Below are 18,584 nucleotides of genomic sequence, written 5' to 3'. Positions count from 1 at the left end.
ATGGAGGAAATTATTTCCACAAAGCAAGGAATTATCAGGGGCTTGATATATGCACTAAATACACTGCTTACATGAAAATGTTGTAGAAAACACAAGATGTCCTGGATCCCAGCCCAATTTCCTATCATTTCCAATATGAATGCCCATCTGAACCATATACTGTTTTTTCTGCTTATAGTCACAACGCTGTGGACTCCTGGACTCAATGCTTCTCCGTCAGCAATTCTACAAACTACATTTTCATGCTGTTTGTATCTCTTCAGCACAATGTGTACCTGAGAATAAACTCCAAAAACTGGCAAGCCCACTGCCAAACAATAAGAAATTCATAGCTGTGGGTGGTATTTTCTTCAGTTCCCAGTACCACGGGACAGCACATACAAGATGTTTTATTTTCATGCCTTGGAATTTACCATTTTGTGTCAGTTCATTTGGAAGAGTCATTTTGTCTGATTTCTTTTTCAAGTGACTGTGCTTGAGTGTCAGTAGCACACAACTATGACAGTGACACGTATCTATTTAGGACCGGCTACATGTTTAAACATATGCACCAGCGCTTTTCAGTTGCTGATGATCAATTGGGTGTTAGATTTACTTCCCCAGGCAGAATGATCAAGAATTAAAATGAACTTTTCATTCACCATGTATCTTGAGAGCTGAGAGCCATTTCAGGATGTGTTGCCCTTGAGTACTGTGTTTCTGTTGCAGAGCACCCCAGCCCACATAAAGCCAGGGCAGCATTCATAACTGAACCACTTCTGTTTCATTCTGAATAAAGGATTTGTGGGAAGCAAGAGAAAACATTTATGGCTTTGTATGGAAAATAAGAAATGCATAAAACACTAGGCAGAAATTTTAAATTAGGAAAGGCTGCAGAGCTTTCAAAAGGCTAGTTTATCCCAGGCTTTTCAGAGCTGCAGAATGGCTCAAGAACCCTTCCCCATCCTCTACTCCACACCCTGAGATTATGAATGTGCATTTCCTACAACCCTTCAAGTCATATTCTGTTCCCAGCTTGCCTCACCCTCTTTTCATAGGTCTGTTGGCTGGTGAGCATGTTGGTGTGAGACTATTAGAGAGGTTGCATAGGTTCCACCATGGGGAATTTTGAAGACCAGGCTGGATAACAGCCTGAATAATGTTCTGTGACCTCACTTCTGCCTCCAATTTGAGCAGGAGGTTGAAATGAAGACCTCTTGAGGTCCTTTCCACCCTGACTTCTTATGGAATTCTAGCATTGTATCAGCTCCTGTAGAGGAAGGCAGGCAACCACCCCGTGGCCCCACTGAGCTCCCTCTGAGGCTTGGGGCAGGGGTAGAGAGGATCCCATCCACAGCTGCAGAGCAGAAAACAAACATCCTCTGCATCTGTTGAGCCTGGGGCCACTGTGGCCATGTGGGTGCAGAATGCTTGGGATGGAGTATAGTAACTGTCTGTTCAGCCTCCCCTTCTCCCCGTGCTCTTTTTACCATCTACAGGGCTCCGAGTAGTGAGGTCTGTGATACCCCACAGAAAAACAAATTATATATTTACTTCTGTTGAGAAAGCTAGGGAAACTGATCAGGACTCCAATGGTGATTGTGCTAAATAGCAATGAAATTTGCCATGCACAGGAGAAGGGAAAGCTATAACAAAAGCTTCTGCCTGAGTCTCTCATGGGCCTGAGGCCAGTTGCAGTTCTGCTGTTAGGGCTGCTGCAGTTGGGAGGGGCAGAATTGCTTATTTGTTGATCTTTAAATTAACACCAGCACTCATGGGCTTCTGGTTCAGCCTGGGAGCTGCATTAAAATTCTCTGCAACTGAGGTATACAAAACTTCACGCCTTCTGAAATTCCTATTAACTTATTTTCATGGCTGAAGCAGGATTTATTCTGACATTTCATTTGTAGTATAGCTCCTGAGTACAAATCCAGGATCTGCTAGATTAGAGGTTTCTCATTTTTTTATTTATTTTTTTTATTTTCTGTGTAGCACAGAAACAGTCCTAATAAAGAGGCTGTCTCATGGGTTTTTCCCTTCTAGCATATAATTACTCACATAACTTTTATCCCAGTGGTGACCTATTAACTAACCAGTTGTGATGCACAGCAACCTCAGTGGAATGGGGCTCGAGTGGTATAAATGAGCTCTGACCACAGAGACATAATTTCATAACTACATTGATTGCCCTCTTGGAAGACAAGTAATCAGGAAAGTATTTAATATTTGTAGCTTGTTTGGGTGCAATATAGGACCTGAAAACAAGAAAGAGAACATAACCCCATGTGAAAGACTGCCTATTTGGTACCATCAGCAAGTACTCTGTAGTACACAATTTAAGGTACATTAAGCGTAAATAAATCTTTCTTCATGTTTGTGAGAGGATGTGTGTGCTTTTGTGTTCTCTGTGTAGGTGCATAGAGCTCTAAATAGTCACTGGGTAAATTCTGTAAAATGCTGACATTCCTAATGCTTTGCTAACAGTCTGGTAGATGTCCCCTTTCTCAGTGTCCACACCAAAGCTTGGAGACTTATATATTTCCCCCACCCCCCCTTAATTTCCGTTGTTTGAATTGGAGATAATAATGAAGCCAATTTTGCCTTTTTTTTTTTTTTTTTTTCTTCCTTTAATGAATCAGTTTCTCTATACAGTTTTTGCTCACCAGTAGTTGGGTTTCAAAATAACTTACAAATTGTTTAAAAGGGGGTGTCATGAAAGATATAAAAATCATAGAATCCTTCCTATTAAATTTTACAGAAGCTTGTTTTTACAAAATATTCTTTCAGCTGGATGTTACAGGCTCTGCTTCTAAATATAACTGCCTAATTAAGCCCTATGCTTTGGTTATCCAAGTGGAAGTATCTGGATACAGTAAAGTTTTTAATGCCAGAAAGGAGCATTAAACTGTCCAGTCTAAATTACTGCATTGTAAAGACCATCACATTTTACCCACTCACCTTGTATCGCTTGGTTTTGTATGACTTAAAAATAGACACCTTGGTAAAATTACAGGAGAAGGAATCAGTCATCTGGGTAAGTGGCTCTCACATGGTGGTTCGCAGAGCCACCGCTATCACAGTGGGGAATAGTTGTTATTCTTCCTATATTATGGCTTCCTGAGAGTCAGAGGTCATCAGAGGATATTTTTGGCTATCTAAATCAACTACAAAAGCAACGATAAACCATCTCTTTTCACCCCAGATGGCTGCTTCTGAACTTGTTTTTTTTTTGGGTCAAGTCTTTCTATAGTAGATTTCAATTGTGATCATATGGACAGATAACATGAAGGCTGGAAGAGCAGAGGAAAAAAAAATAAAACTAAGCAGCAATATGACCTGCAGAAATTAGAGCAGAAGGAGTTGTTGCTTATGAAGAGGAAAGCTGTGCCAAGGATTTGAAAATCTTATGTTTGGGGAAATAAAATGAATAGTAGAAGTATCTACTTGGAGGATGAAAATGGAGCCACTAAACTTGATTTTCGGGTTAGGGATGGGGTGCTAATGAAAATGAGGGCTTGCATTCTGAGGAGAATTTCTGTAGATCCACTAAGTCAGTCAACTCTTCATATAGTGCATGCCTGGCTTTGAGTAGTCATTGATGGATGTGACTTAGAAGCTGCAACCAAGAGCCATGGCAACTAAAATGAGCCCGTGGAAGAGTAGAGCTGTGGTCAATGTCCCCAGAAGTGTGGATCTCATCTGTCTGAAGCTAAAGGAGATTCTGGAGATGGCAGTAGGTGGCAATATTTCAGGGATGCTGCAGCTTAATGTGGTAAAGTTGGACAATGCACAGGCAAATCCTGTGCTGTTAAATACTACTTGGTGCATTTTATGGAAGAAGGTGACAGTGCAGGATTTAAATGCCAAAAATGGAGGAGGTCAGGTGAAAAATTTTGTGTACACTTATGGAGCCTGATCTTTCCCAAACACACACACGTTGGGTTGCTTACATAACCTCAATGTGTTCATACCCTCTGTTTTTCATATAGATGGTAAATAGGATTATAAATTCCCTGAGATCGACTCAGAGGAGTTACTTCAAGTAGAGGCATTTACAGATCATGTCCTCAGAGACCAATTTCAAAATATATTCCCATATGCCAATTTCTAGCATGACATGAAATTTTATAGGCAAGTCATTAGGTAATTATATGTATGGAAATGTTTCACACCTTACTAGATAAGCTTGAATCTACCAAGTAGAAAAGAACAAACTTTAACAAAAGCTTGACATCTAAGTGTTAAAATATCTCCCAGTTTTATGTTTGACTGAATTCCCTTTTATTCTTGTCATGCCCAGAGCACAAGCGTGGCTTTGGTTAGACCAACTTAACAGGTTAATTTGTTCTTAGGTGGAGGTAGTTAATTGGTTCTGACCTGAACCAATTTGAAAAGTTCCCCAATTCACATAATCTGTAGTTTAATAAGCTTGTCTGGCTGTTTGGCTACTGGACTAAACCACAGTAGAGAGAAAACATGCAGGCTGAAATGCAGGCTGTAAACACAAATCAAGTTTGTTTTGCACACGTGTGGTTGCTCAGAGTGAGCTAAATTTTTAAGCAAAGTCAGAAGTGCTCTGGAGACTTTCTCTTTAAGGTATTACATCCTTCAAGACTTTACTAGCTGGGGGAGGGTTGGTTGCTCTCTGACCACATATCTGATTCACTATGGATTTTGTAACTTTGGTAGCAGTGACTTCATTTTGGCAAAATAATGTGTGTCATTTACTGAACCTCTTGCTGCTTTAGCAATCATGAGAATATTAGGGTTATAACCTGAGTAATTTATGGAAGAGAGGTGATTCTTAAATATCCTTTTATTTTCTTGGAAGAACTTGTTTTATTGAAAACATATTTTAGCTCTAAGTGAGAATGAGAGATCCTCAGCAAAGCACCCGGGGGGACTGTGCTGTCCAGTGTGTTGAAAAGGTGAATTGTAACGTATGGGTGTCTAGACGTTTCCTCTTGTTGCTGTCAACAGTCCAGTTGGCTGTATTTTTTTTTTTTTTTTTTTTTCCAGTGAATAGGAGCATTGATTTTCCTCTCTCTTTGGCCAGAGCTTTCATTTTACATATCTCTCCCTTTCTGTGTCTCTTTCTCTCTCGCTCCCTCTTTCTTCCCCTCTCGTCCTCTATCTGTAAGAGAGGGAAGACTTTGAGAGCTGACAGCAAGCTTTCTAATTCAGAATGATTCATGTAAGACACCTGAAGGGCAAGCTCTACACCAGCATCACTGCAAGAAAGGTAGGGGCTGGGGGCTAAACAGTCTGTAAGTCTGAGCAAAGCACACAGAACACACAAAAAAATGATTTAGTCTGCGAATCTGTCAAAGGTGCAGAAAAACTTTGGGAAAGAACTCTAGGAGTTTTTAAGCTCTGTTATTCAGTGTGCTTTTTAAAAAATTAAACCTTTGATATATTTTTCATAAGTGAGAAAAAAAAAGGTGCCCCTCTCTAGCTTTCAATAATGTATATAGTGGTGGTGGTTTTGTTTGTTTTTTTTTTGATTGTTTGTTTTTCCTTTTTTCCATGGATAGTAAATTAAAATTATATCACTGTTGCACTTCCCAGACCTGTGTGCATGTGTAAATGTGCAGTTCCCCTTTTTAAACCCGACTGCTTATTTTCTGTTTTACTTTCTGAAAGTTCGCCTTATCCAGCTGTTATTTATATTCACTTCCTGAATCTGAATGTGACCTAGTAATTCAGAGTGATTGTAGATGTGACGCATGAGCTATCGCACACACCTTAACGTTTCAGTCATGCACTTCAAGCAATATGCGTTTGCAGGAATCATGCTCTTAATAAAAACCTGTACAACCAAAAGCAGTTGTTTTGGCAGAGAAGTGACAGCGCTGTGATAGATGGGCCCGATAGTTGTGTGTGTTGTGCTTGCTCGGAGTTAGTAGAAAAGAGGAGGGAGAGAGCGAGCGAGAGGGGGGAGAAAAAAAAAGACAGGGAAGGAGAGAGAGAGAGAGATTGAGAGAGAGCGAGAGACTTGGCAAAGGAAATCTTATGGGTATACTGAAACAGCAGATCAGAATTGTGAAACCAGAGCCAGGGCTGAAATGTGATGCTTTTGCTCTTTTGTGCTTGTTGTGGTTCTCATCTTCCCATGTAGAAGGCTGCATACCATTCAACAGAATATTTTGATCGCAGATTGAACAATGCAGCAATCAAGCCTGATAAGCCACCTGGAAGTTTTGCTTGAGACGATTTCTAATGGGTTTTCTGATCTCTCTGAGCATCATGACTGCCTTTAGCATTGTGGAGGAGGACTCGAGTTTCTTATGAGGGCCCCACTTGGAAAAGCAGGCTGTGCAGATTCAAGCCTCCGGTTCTGTTCATGCTGTTCAAAAGCCTTTCCTCACCCTTGCTGATTTGTTTTTATGATTTACATACACTCCTGTGGAGATTTACAGAATGGATTGTCTGTGCATTGTCACGACCAAGGTAGGACTGGAAACATTGCTGTAATGTGTACATATTTTTCTGCTATTTTTCTGTTCCTGTAATTAAATAGATTGAGCATGTACTGTGTCAGGTTGCAAGATAAAGTGATAAATAAGCTTTGCTTCAATGAGCATTTTGTTCTCTTTTTCTGTAGATTATGCAGTTTGCTTCTATATCACTTCCTAAACGATATGTAATTTACTTATTTTTACTAGCTAAAGGAAAACGATTCCATATTTTATCTTAGCCTGTGCTTGTGTCTATTAATATCTCTAGCTACTGGAGCACTTTCAGAATACATGGTATCAGGCACATATTTCCTTTGCTTATCAGCTAATTCTCTAAACTAAAGAATAAAAAAAAAAAAAAAAAGAGGAAATTATATGGGTCCTAGCATTTTTAAAGAGGCCAATCAGATGTAGTTTAGATAGTCATGATGTTTCTGATTGGAGAGATGCAAGTTTCTTTTGGCTTACTGTGGCTTTTTGGGGGAAAAAAGTAGCTTGTTTTTCCTCTCTGGGCCTGAAAAATAAAATGCCTTGGTCCCAGTTCAGCACTCTTATACTGATGTTGGATCTAACCTGACCATTTGGGAGTGGTCCTTCTAAATAATTCCTTCCAAGTGTTCATGTAAATACATTTTTATCCACAAAATTTGTGTCAGGTCAAAGACTGTGGTTAAGGTTAAGGACACTGCCCGAGTTAAAGATGTGGGATAGGGATAAGTTGAACAGTTCTTTTAGACATCCTCAAACTTAGCAAACTAACCTAGTATTAAATGGGAGGGAGATGATCAGTGAACTTCCTTTCTGTTGCTTCGGGACAGGCAGGTCACCACATGTTTGTAAGCAGATTTGCACATGGTGATAGCATTTATAAGGAACAGTTAATGGGGTAAATAAGGACATTGGGGTTCAGCATGGCTGTTCTCTGTTTTGGTTTATTTTTGATGAATTTCACAATTGCCACAAGACTTGCAACATTCCAAGGATAGCCAGAACAGCTCAAGGCGACATAAATGGTAAGGTGAAACAATGTTTAGTACAGCTGTCACTGATGTTATTTTTTTGCCTGATGTACATGTAAAACAGGGACCCCTGTCAGCGACATGGAAAAGGGCAGGAGGAGATACCCCAAGAACCCATTGGCAGCAATGAGTGGTGGTGGGTGGACACTACAGAGTACGGTGGAGCTGCTGAAACAGATGCAAGCTGTCATTCCCCTCATGACAATGGAGAAACCCAGACGGGGAAAGAACAGGAGGTGAATGAGGCCACAGAAGGAGCATATGGTCCTTATGCTCCTTCTGTGGCCTCATTCACCTCCTGTTCTTTTTTGTTCTTTCTGGGCCTTTCCAGGTCCTTCTGGTTCCTGCAAACCGTGATGGATCTAAGACAGCATCTCCAACCTACCCTGGAGCAGAGTGGAGGTTCCTGTAAGTGCCCCTTGGCGTGATACAAGTGAAAAGCACTCAGCAGCAATGGTGTAGCACCACTGAGAAAAGCCTGGATGCAGGCTTGTGTTAAGCATCTGACTTATACTCCTTGATGTTTGTTTTTAATTGAAAATAAGCAAGAAGGTGGAAAAATAAAGTTGCAATTAACCCTACTTCTGGATCTCTGGTGGTGCAGTGCAGACCCGTAGTTGCAACCATCCTTGGCCTTGAGAGTTTGGCAAGGAGGACTGGGGACAGGAGAATGAGTCTACTTTAAGATCGAATTTTTTTTTCCCATTTTTTAATAACAGGAGATATGTCTTTATTTATTTTATGAATTGACTCTGAGTGTTTGCACTGAACAATTTCCCAGGGTCTTCTGATCAGTAACAAATGTAGGCTCAGCATCACCTCACTACTGTTACTGCTCTGAGCAGGGATCCCAGCTCCAACTATCTACAGTATTTTTCCTCCCAGCTTTTCGGTCTCATGGATTTGCTACTGAATGGCCAAAATGATTCTGAAAGTCAAGTGTATGAGCCTCAAATATTCAACACCAGATATTCAGTCTTTGCTGCCAGCTTTGGTGTTGGAATGAGATAGGATTGTCAGTTGTAGGTGACCTGCTATTTGGATGCATGTGGGAACACCATATTAACATATATAAATGATCTGAATTATGGCAAATATCTTGTTTTAGAACAGTTTCATATTACAAAGGCTTGAAGCCAAAGAAATTACAGTTGATTTCCCCATCTTGCTTTGGTGCCATATTTAAATTGCTGCACCGGTGACATTATATTATATTGATCCATAATCTGTTCTTACTTGCTTTATTGTGCATTAGAGTAACCCTATTTCCATTAAACCTTCAAAATTTTTATAGCATCAGTTTATACAAGTTTTCAGCAGTATAATGGCAGAAGATTTTTATTTGCTTGTTTTTCAGACTATTGTAGATTTATTTTAAAATTTACCTCAATATATATGAATTCTACAGAACACCAGTCTGACTATTTTTGGCCTCAGATCTGTTAATTGTCCTTATTTAAATATCCATTTGCCTGATTTGTGCAAATACTTGCCACTCTCATTCTTGGAAAAGTAGATCTTAATGTCAAGAGGGAGTAAATACATCAGTTTTATTCTTCACATGTTATAAATAATAAAAAGGGAGTAAAAGATGAATGCTATTTAAACTGCAAAAGATGAACACTGTTTAAGAAGTTGACATTTGTAACACGTGGTCATTAAATTTACTCTGGAATTTGCAGTATTTCCAGCCTGTAGAAAATGACATAAATGTTGTGGTGGGGTGAATATGTCCTTGTAGATCATGTGCAAGGGATACAAAGATCCTGTTTTGAACTCTATAGATGCCATCTAATAAAATCAATTTCTGATGTACCTCCCCAAACCTTAAATCCTCCTGACATTATTTTTTCAGCCAAAATGTAGGCTATGATTAAGAAAGATACAAGATTAATTTGTACAGATTCTGTCTCTCAGTTTTGATTTCATGTTTCCATGTATTTCTGCACCCAGGACTTTGGAAATGCTGACTAAGTCAAAGAGGACTTCTTATGGGCTCCTAGTTTGTTTTAATTTATTATATTCCCAATGTAGATTCTTTCTTTTCCTGTTGCATAATGCACATTATTTTGTGGCAGTAGTTTATCATTTGCAGAAATTCAGTATAAATAAAAGTTCAGGTCAAGACTCCATCCCTGTGGGAACACCAGGAGGTTTTGGAAATGAAGAACGTTCCCACTGTGCCACCCAACAGTCAGAGGCAACATGCTGTCCCTTCCGCTGGCTATCGGTTCTCTCATTCTTCTGCCCTTTGCAGTGTTATGAGTACAGCAGTAGTTGCAGTTGGTGAAAAATAGAATAGGTAGTTCTGTGTTGCCAGACAAGCTTCACTATAACACAGATTGTTTTGCTGAAACCCCCAGCTCTTGGTGTCAGAAAAGGTGATCAGCTTTCAGTGGGAAAAATATATATATGTATCTTTCTGGCCCTCATTGTTCCAAATGAGATCTCAAAGGTGGAAACTATAAAGGTTTAAAAGTCATAAAGCAAATTAAGAGAAATCAAAATGTATTTTTATGTTTTAAACATCATGATGTTAAGTGTCAGGTTCAGGGATTTTGATACTTGGAACTGGCAATCACAACACCACAAAAAAAGAATTAAATAATACCACAAGTTGCCATCCAGTCCTTGGTCACTAAAAACCTTGGTAGCCAAAAACCTTCTCCTGTGTCAGAGATTTTAAAATTTCCCGGGCAATCTAGATTTGTTTAAAACTCCAGATTTTAGTACCTGAATATTTCTGTGTGTTGAGAAGAGCTTGCAAAGATGAAACCAGTGTACACTAATGACTCATGACCAAATAAAATAGCCCCAATTTATTCAGAAAACCTAAGCCACTTTTTTGTTGCCTAACTCCTGAATTGTACCCCCTGGCTTGTACACCAGGGAACTAGTTGCCTTCGGACCAAGCCTGAATTTGACTGTGGTTTTGTTAGCTACAAAAATTAATTTTCATCATCAAAATATTGAAAATTCTGCAAAAAAAATACTCTTTTGAGATTCTTGTTGCCAGCTTCATGTAATGCTGCATTATGCACTGGACAGGCACCATATTTAATTCAAGTGTGGCTTACTTCTGTGGGAGCAGAAAATTAAATGAAAAAGTGATTATTCATGTGAGTGGGAAAAAAATATTTATTTACAGTCAATGAAAGACAGTACGTTGCATTATTGAAGATTTTTTTTTATCTTTTTATCTTTTTTTTTTTTTTTTTAAATTGTTTTAGTGTACAATATCTTCCTCATCTTCATAGCTGTCCTCCAAACACCTTTTCTAAGAATTTAATTCAAGCACTTAAAATAATGAAATAAGGATGGACAGTGAAAAAATATGTTTTGTGATGGCCCTGGGAAGAAGGTTCATACGGTTATGTTGCTAAGCCATACCAACGATGAACATATTCAATTCTGACTGGCAATGTTGCCAGGAGCCAGCAACATCTGTCTATTCTATTTTCTTCTGCTCGTCTGGCAATATATTTAGAACCAGGGAGACCAATGAGTGCACTTAAGGCAAAACTGGCAGATGTGAGCAGAAGTCTCAATAAGAGCCGTGGTCATGGAGAATAAGCCACAACTCTCAAGTACAGGATCAATGTCTAGCACAAACCTTGTGTATGAGTCTTCTGTAGGTCTCTTCTGCTCCACACATTCATCACTCTGCTTGGCAGCATGAAGCTAGCAGTAAAACAGAGAAAGACTGTAAAACATGTACCTTATCTTTTTGTTAGCACTAGCTTTCCCTTCCCTGTAGTCCCAACATAAAAGACAAGGCAAACTTCAGAACTCATCCTGCTCAACAACATCACTGTAAATCTGACTGAGGAGCTGCTGTGGCTGGGCTCGTTGATTTTGAAACTGCCAGTCTGCATTCAGCATATCATTACAAATCCTTGTTGATAGCATTCCATGCTTGGAAAAGATAGATTTTGTGTCCCGTTAGGACACTGTGGATTCCCTAAGTAAGGGGGAAACTTGTTCAGCATTTAGCCAACACAATCCACTCCCAGTGCCAAGCCAGTAGAATTAAGGGGTATTTTTAGAACTTGGCTGAAGAATGGAACAACATGGAGGTGGCCCCACAGGAGGGACCTCGTTGTTCCATGATCTCTAATTTAGAGCAGCAAAACCACTCCCAAGATGCTCTCAGAAGGCCAGAATGGTAAATCTGATTAGGTCATCTGCTGGAGGTGGAGAGCTGACCCACATGCTATGTGCCAGCTGTTGGTCTCACTTTGCAGAGCTGAGTCAATACTGAGGTCAAGTTGGATTATTGATTATGGTGGAGTAAAGTTAATGCAAATAGAATATTTATTTATGCCGAAGTACTTTTGAAACAGGTCTCGCTGAAGAAGAGGCCTTCTTCCCACCCCCGCTGCTCCCTCCCCTAGTTACATTGTGTTATCTAAACTCTATATAGGGATTAAAAAAGGTATATACTCAGTGAGGTTTAGTTTTTTCTATAGGACTTTCTAAGGGATCAAATGTGTGTGTCTGAGAGGCTGTTTGTAGTGTCAGTCCCCAAATTAGGAAATGATAAAGCAAAGTATAAATACTCAGCTAGAAACAGTGCCTCAGGTGTTGTTATAATCTTACCAAAACCAGCAGAGCTGTAGAGTGCTGCATTACATGAGGATCTGATTTATATTTAGCTGGATATGAAACAAAAAAATTACCACATTTCTATGTGCCCGCATATTGTTAATAGTGCTAAATAGATCTGGGCAACATTTGTTGTTTTTTCTTTGCAAGACTTCAAGCTTTGAATCATTGCAGTTTCAAATCATAAATTGGGTAGTTAAGTTTTTTGTGCTGAATTTCCAGGCTCTAAAAAATCAGACACAAAGGAAACATAATGATTTTCCCCCCAGAGATTCACATTTAGCTAAAATCAAAATCTTTTTTTTCTATAGTCATTATTAGGTACTGATGAGCACTTCAAACTGTGGTGTTTTCCTGCCAGACCTTGAAAGTGTGATAGTGCTGAATCTGTGCAATTTACATGTCATTTAGTAAACTCCACTCTTAAGTGGTGCTTGAGGACAGCTTTGATGACTGTGGGTTGGCTGCTGGTTAAACTGCACAGACTTAGAAGAGCAGGAAGACCCTTTTCATTGATTACCATTTATCTTAGCTGGAGAATATACTCGTAGATGTCTGACAGATGGGGAGTGTAACTAAGTATTTATTTCAAATCTTTATTTACCAATGGTAAATTTTGGAACAATTACTGCAAGCTGCTAGCTTTTGGATTTCAAATATTATGAATGTAAACTGATGAGACTCGTGTTGTCTTTTCTAGAAAAAAAAATATATTTTTTTTAGGGGGGAGTCTCAAGAAAATTACACAGAACAAACCAATGTGCATTGCATATGCAATGTCTTGTAATTATATCTTGTCAAAAGCTCAACTTTTTTCTCCTTTATTCTTTAGAAATATGGTAATTGTCCCTTTTCCCTTGTAGTTAATTATAAATTTCAGTAAGAATTAAGTCTGTTAAATCTCTTCTTCCCCCTCTTCCCCCTCCCTTGGTCTCTATGGCAGCAGCAGGAATAGAAGGGAATTACTTTGATCTTCATTTCTGAATGACATTTCGTTTCTTCTGAGCATTGACCTTGTTTAGTGCAACTGAAATTTTCAATAGATTTCATTAGATTATAATTTGCTGATCTCAGAGAGATGTCTTTATTGAGATTGGTTTTAACTATGAAAGAAGAAGGGTGATTTGTTTCATAAATCTATGAACAGCTCTATAAACTGAGAAAAGAAAATGTTCAATTAACTGCTCAGGCAGATATGGTTAGGGCTTAATATTACTGCACAGCAGCGGAGAGCTGCACGCGTAAGGAAAGGTAGAACATACAGAGCAAGACAAAGAAAATTAGAAAGCCCGATCCTGCCTCAATTAATTATAATGTTTCCTAATGATAGCAGGGCTATACATCCTTAGCCAGCCCCTTCCCTAATAGTCTGAGGGCCTGGTTGGAGGAGGGAAGATAATTTCCTAGTGCTGAGGTGAGCTGCATTTTTAAGCATTTCAGATAGCTGGAGCTGACCAAATGGATTCTTTGCAATGTCCAGGAGACCACTAAAAGCAGAAAAGATGGGTCTCCTGGCATGCATCTGCAACATAAACAGGTATTTCTTCAGTGTTTTAATCTGTTTGCTACTACCATGCAAATTTCCTTCTGTCTCCCTTCACCTAATGCAAGACTTCTGAAAAATGAGAGGATGTGTGCAGTCAAGGAGAAGAAAATGGTTATTTATGAGTGAATCATTAGGTCAGGGGTATTGCCTAGTATATGATTATATTTTACCCAGTCTGAGACCTCTAGCTGAGTTCTACAGTCTTCATTTCCCTGGAGAATCATCTGCATCAGAGAAGGCAATTTGTCAGGCTGTGTAGGAGTAGATAAATATCTTCCACTGAGTTTGACTTCAGCCAACTCTTTTGTTACTGGAGACCTCACTCAAGGACTTGTATGTAATTTGCAAATCATATTCTTGGATGTTCTAGTGGATACAAAGGAAATCTCACCTGTGACAGCTTTTGACTCTGATCACCAATATCTTCTCTGAGGTAGAGTTTGAAGTCAGATCTTAAAGAGTGCTGCAGTTCAGAAATCCCTGAATAAACCTTGAACAGATAAAATATTCCTAAATATCCTCTCTGTCTTTTGTCACATCTTTCAGCTGACCAAGATCTGTCTCCAAATGTGTCTCTGGCCACAATCATGTTAGGCAATATTTGGCCTTCAAAATTTGGTATTGATGGTACATTTAATCTCTCCCTACTTGTGGGACAGCAGCAATTATCTATGTATACATTCTCTTTTTGTTCCCCAAACTCCCCCAGAAACTGCTACAATTGTAACATCCACATCCTTGAAATCTTCCCCAGAGCCTGCTAACGTGCAAATGCATCTCTGTCACCAGCAGCATCTGCAGTGCAGTGCCACAAAACTCTCACCTTTACCCCTTCTGGATTCAATATTTCCATGTAGAAAAGTCAGAGGGACTTTTCCAGGCAGTAAAGCTACTGCTCCACATTATATTAATGTCTACGCAAGATACGTCATACTGATGTTTCTAATCAGTGCTAATAGTAGTCAGTTATTTCAACACTTGGCTGAGATAAGCATGTAGGAAAGAAGCTTGCTTAAGTCTGCATGCTAGGAAGGCAAATGTTTGGCTCAAAGACTCTGAAGGTCTTGAAGCCTTGGTTTTGGCTTCTGAAATTGGTACTTTCTGTCTACTTGTTACCTATGTGGTCTGAATTTCTGGATGCTTGATAAACCTGTCATTTGGGGAATTACATGTAACAGTGCCTCCAGAGAAGGGATCGCACTAGCTGACTGGGGGTTAGCATCTCTGTCTGGCTTTGGTAATCACTTCGTTGCTTCCTGACTATTTTATTGCTATGCAATTTATCAAGGATTTAGAGCATCAACCCAGGAAAAGAAAAAAAAAAAGTGACTGATGCAGAATTCAGCAATGAGAATGGATTTATCTTTTTATGTCCCCAAGTCTCTTTATACAAAAATTACACAAGCTGAAGATCTTACTGCATATTTTGAAAGCTCTGATTGCATGGAACTGCAATAAAGCCTATGCCTGGATAACTCTGTCACTATGACAGAGTTGTCTCAAGGGTGAAGTAGTGCAGGAGGCCAAGTATCCTCAAAGAAAAGGAGTAAAAGAAGACTGGAAATCACTCATTTGCAAGCTATGGAGAAGCAGTGTCTGTTTCCATTTCAGATGGAGAGCTCTTTTATTGGAACATATTTTCCCCAATAGCAAAGCAAGACACGTTTCTTTTGCATAAAAATATTAGTAAACATGAAAAGCACACTACTGTACTCCTCTGAAGATTGGCTGAAAAAAGATGATTTCCCATGATGAATTTTCATGTCTTTTTTTGATTTTTAACTTTCCAGTGTAATGGTGGACCAAGGTTTATAGTCCTTACTACACTATAGTCCTTGCTATACTATTATAGTTCTCACAAAATTCCTCAACTGGTGAAAATATTAGCAATAATAATCAAATGGAGTTAGTCCCTTTTGCAGCCTGCAAATATTTCCCAATGTATTTATTCCCACACTTACTTGTATTACCAGTGCTTGCAGAATACCTTTTGGGTCAATTTTCCTTAGCTGGTGTCAGTAAGGTGCAACATTTTGGAGCTTGTGGCTGGTTAAAAAAAAAAAAAAAAAAAAAAAAAAAGGCGAAATTGAACACTTTTATACAGGAGAGCATTATTAGCACCTGATATTCAACCTTATTCCTTGTTTCAACTGGGTGAGGGTGGAAGATACAAAAAGTATGAAAAGCATTGTTTTTAAACAAAATACAAAAAGTATTGACCATTCAAATAGGAAATCAGCTGTAATTGAAAAAAAAGATGAAAAAAAAAATGGAGGGGATAAGTGCTCTGTCCCAGTCCTTGAACTACATGCATTTCTCAGACAATTCCAGTGCAATGTCACGTTATCAGGGCCATAATTTGAATAACCATCTGTGAAGGGCCAAGCCCTGCAGTCACCCTGCAGCCCAGCCGCATGCTCAGCCCAGGCCTTGTGCTGGAAAACTGGGAGCTGCTGCCATCGAGCAATTCTCATTTCCTCTGTCCCTCTGGCCTTTGAATATGAAGCACGTCTTGTGATTCTGGGTCTTGGGACAATTTGAGAGTGAATCTTAAAGTCAGAAATATTTACAGAGTGTTGCTGCCCCCACTATGAGGTCCTGGCCTTTTTATTTTGCAGATGTGTCCTCTTTAAGAATGTTAGGAGTCTTTTTAAGGAGTTTCCTGACAATAATTTGATATGGCTGGTTACCTGAATTTGTAAGATCAGACTTTTCAATCACAAAAATATTTCCTGTCCAAAGCAAATTATTAATTTTCTTACCTTTATCTTGGCCTGGATTAGACTGAAGACTTTTCAGTTGTTAAAAAAAGAAGGACAAATAATAATTGGTAATAATTTCTGCAGCTTTTTGATCAAAAAGTATTAATAGTTTTATTACTTTGATAGGATTACTTAGTTTGCTGTAGCATCCATCCATTCATTAAAGGAGATAACACCCACCCACAGGATACTGCTGCCATGATACCAGTGACTTTTCAAATCCTTTTAAACAAGACTTTCTAAACTTTCATCTAAATGTACAATGCTTCTTGCTTACTAGCTATGCCTTTTTGCATATTGTCTAAATGGAAATACAAAAGTTTTTAAGGTTTGGGGAATACAAAGCTGAAACAGATATGCACAGTTTTTGCAATGCTTTACAAATGTTCACTCTTTGGAGATAAAGAAGAAAACACTACTAGGCTTGGCTAGTTAATGTTCTCAAATCAGACTCAACATTGAAAATAGGGTGAAGCCTCATCAGTCCTGTGTGCAGAGGTTGTTCTCCTTTGCTCTCAGCATGGGGAAAAGAAAGGTGTATTGTAGTTGCTTGCAATATACCTTTCTTAAAGGTAAATAAAAAAGAAGGCTTTTTTTTTTTTTTTTTTTTTTCTTTTCCTTCTTCTTATGTCCAGCTTCAGGAACACACATAATTACAGGAGTTCTCCAATTCAAGCAGCTAAATAATAGTTTGACTTTATGTGAAATGCTGAGAGTAATGGTGGCAGACACTAGAATTTATTCTGAACTTTTCTTCAGGGACTCTGACCCAATCTGCTGTGCAATTTGTTCTGATGGGCTCCAAACCTTTGCTAAAATGTAATTGAATCACTGCAAATGCAAGGGAAATTACAGGAAGATCAGCCTGAAGGCTTGATGGTAGCATCTTGCACTGCCATGTGGAACATTAGACTTCAAATTAACCCCTCACTCTTTTGGTTCTGCTAAGTTTCAGGGAACTGCAGGAGTCTTGCACTTTTCTCCTCCTCTTTGTCCTCCAGGGGTCAATCTGGGGAACAATCAGTGTGTTCTGCTCAGCAAAGAAACACACACACTGAGAATTTGGGACAGATTTCCTCCTGCTGCAAAATAGCTCTGGGGTGGTTCAGGCTGCAGCTGTCACTGCTTCAAAGGGGATGCATGATGCAAAAATGCAGCCTGTCATGAAATGGGGGAAAAAGAGCTGATTTTTACCTGCTGCTTAAAGCTCTGCTGTTGTTCCCTGAATCCTCCAGTGTGGAGGAAAGCCAGATGGCAGGTGCTTGGGGTTCAGAGTGGATGAAGGTTGCGTTAACCCACACAACTGCAAAACTCAAAACAAAATTAATGAGTCAACCCCAAAGCCTTTTGTGATCCAGTGAGCTGCAGATCTTATATAATGGTGGAAAAATAAATTTGTGAGGTCTAATGGGCACTGGCAAACTCCTAGATGCTCCATCTGGAATGGAGCCCATCGTGCCTGTTGCAGCACATACTGTGTTGTGCATAATGCCATTTTCACTTATTTGCAGCAGAGCCATGGCAGATGCCCTTCCCACAAATGCTCAGTCGAAACACCTGCCTGGATACCCATTCAGCACTCTACCGTAAGTTTGAGCCTTTTAATCCAAAGCTTTGAGAGACTGAATGGTAAGTCCCTGTGTTTGGAGCAGCCCTGTCAGGTAAAATTTCAATACTAAGTGCATTTGAGAAAGAACAGAAACAAGTCCTGATGCCAGACCAAACTCCTCGGGAAGCCTGAGCTGTTGAAATGTTGGGTATGGGCTTAGCAGGGCTTCTTCGAAAGTTCACACTCTTTGGAAATTTAATTCGTTCCATGTGGAGCAACGGGGAAGGTGTGGTATGGTTGGTGGTGGTGTCCAGCTCAGAGGGAGTGTGGAGTTACTGCTGATTGCTCCAACTGTGCTCCAGCTGCGTGTGATGACTAGCAGCCTGCTAGTTTTGCCCTGTTGTGGACACAGTTTGTGGGAATTCATTCACAAGCTCCTGCAGGGTCTGCCAGAAACAACTGTTTAAATGTTTAAAGCACCAGCCTGTCCCCAGACTCAGGTGGTGACACAAGGAAAGGGAGATGCAGCTTTTCTTTTCCACGTTCTCGTGAAAGAAAAAAGACTGGCAATTTTAAGTGCTTCGTGGACTTTCCCACTTAGTTAACACGATATAGGTAACTTTGGGGATGGTGGGCAGCGAGTAAAATTCAGCCTGCTGGATTTAT

At 39.5% G+C, this 18,584-nt stretch overlaps 1 protein-coding gene across 16 annotated transcripts in view; it reads left to right on the top strand.

Moving 5' to 3' along the window:
• Window positions 1-18,584, top strand: part of DLG2 (discs large MAGUK scaffold protein 2) — a 1,027,745-nt gene that overhangs the window by 144,495 nt on the left and 864,666 nt on the right. For 9 of the 16 annotated variants that reach the window (XM_035343376.1, XM_035343358.1, XM_035343412.1 and 6 more), the window contains exon 6: window positions 17,881-17,955. The exons of 3 other annotated variants lie outside the window; for them this stretch is intronic. In XM_035343376.1, the coding sequence (XP_035199267.1) occupies window positions 17,881-17,955 (75 nt within the window). Of the gene's footprint in view, window positions 1-5,916; window positions 6,430-17,880; window positions 17,956-18,584 lie in introns of those variants that run through there. 4 more of the 16 variants (XM_035343430.1, XM_035343455.1, XM_035343450.1 and 1 more) reach the window with 4 other exon arrangements.

Source organism: Oxyura jamaicensis, chromosome 1, assembly GCF_011077185.1.
Source record: "Oxyura jamaicensis isolate SHBP4307 breed ruddy duck chromosome 1, BPBGC_Ojam_1.0, whole genome shotgun sequence".
Classification (NCBI taxonomy): domain Eukaryota; kingdom Metazoa; phylum Chordata; class Aves; order Anseriformes; family Anatidae; genus Oxyura; species Oxyura jamaicensis.
This window is presented reverse-complemented; position numbering and strand designations above follow the sequence as displayed.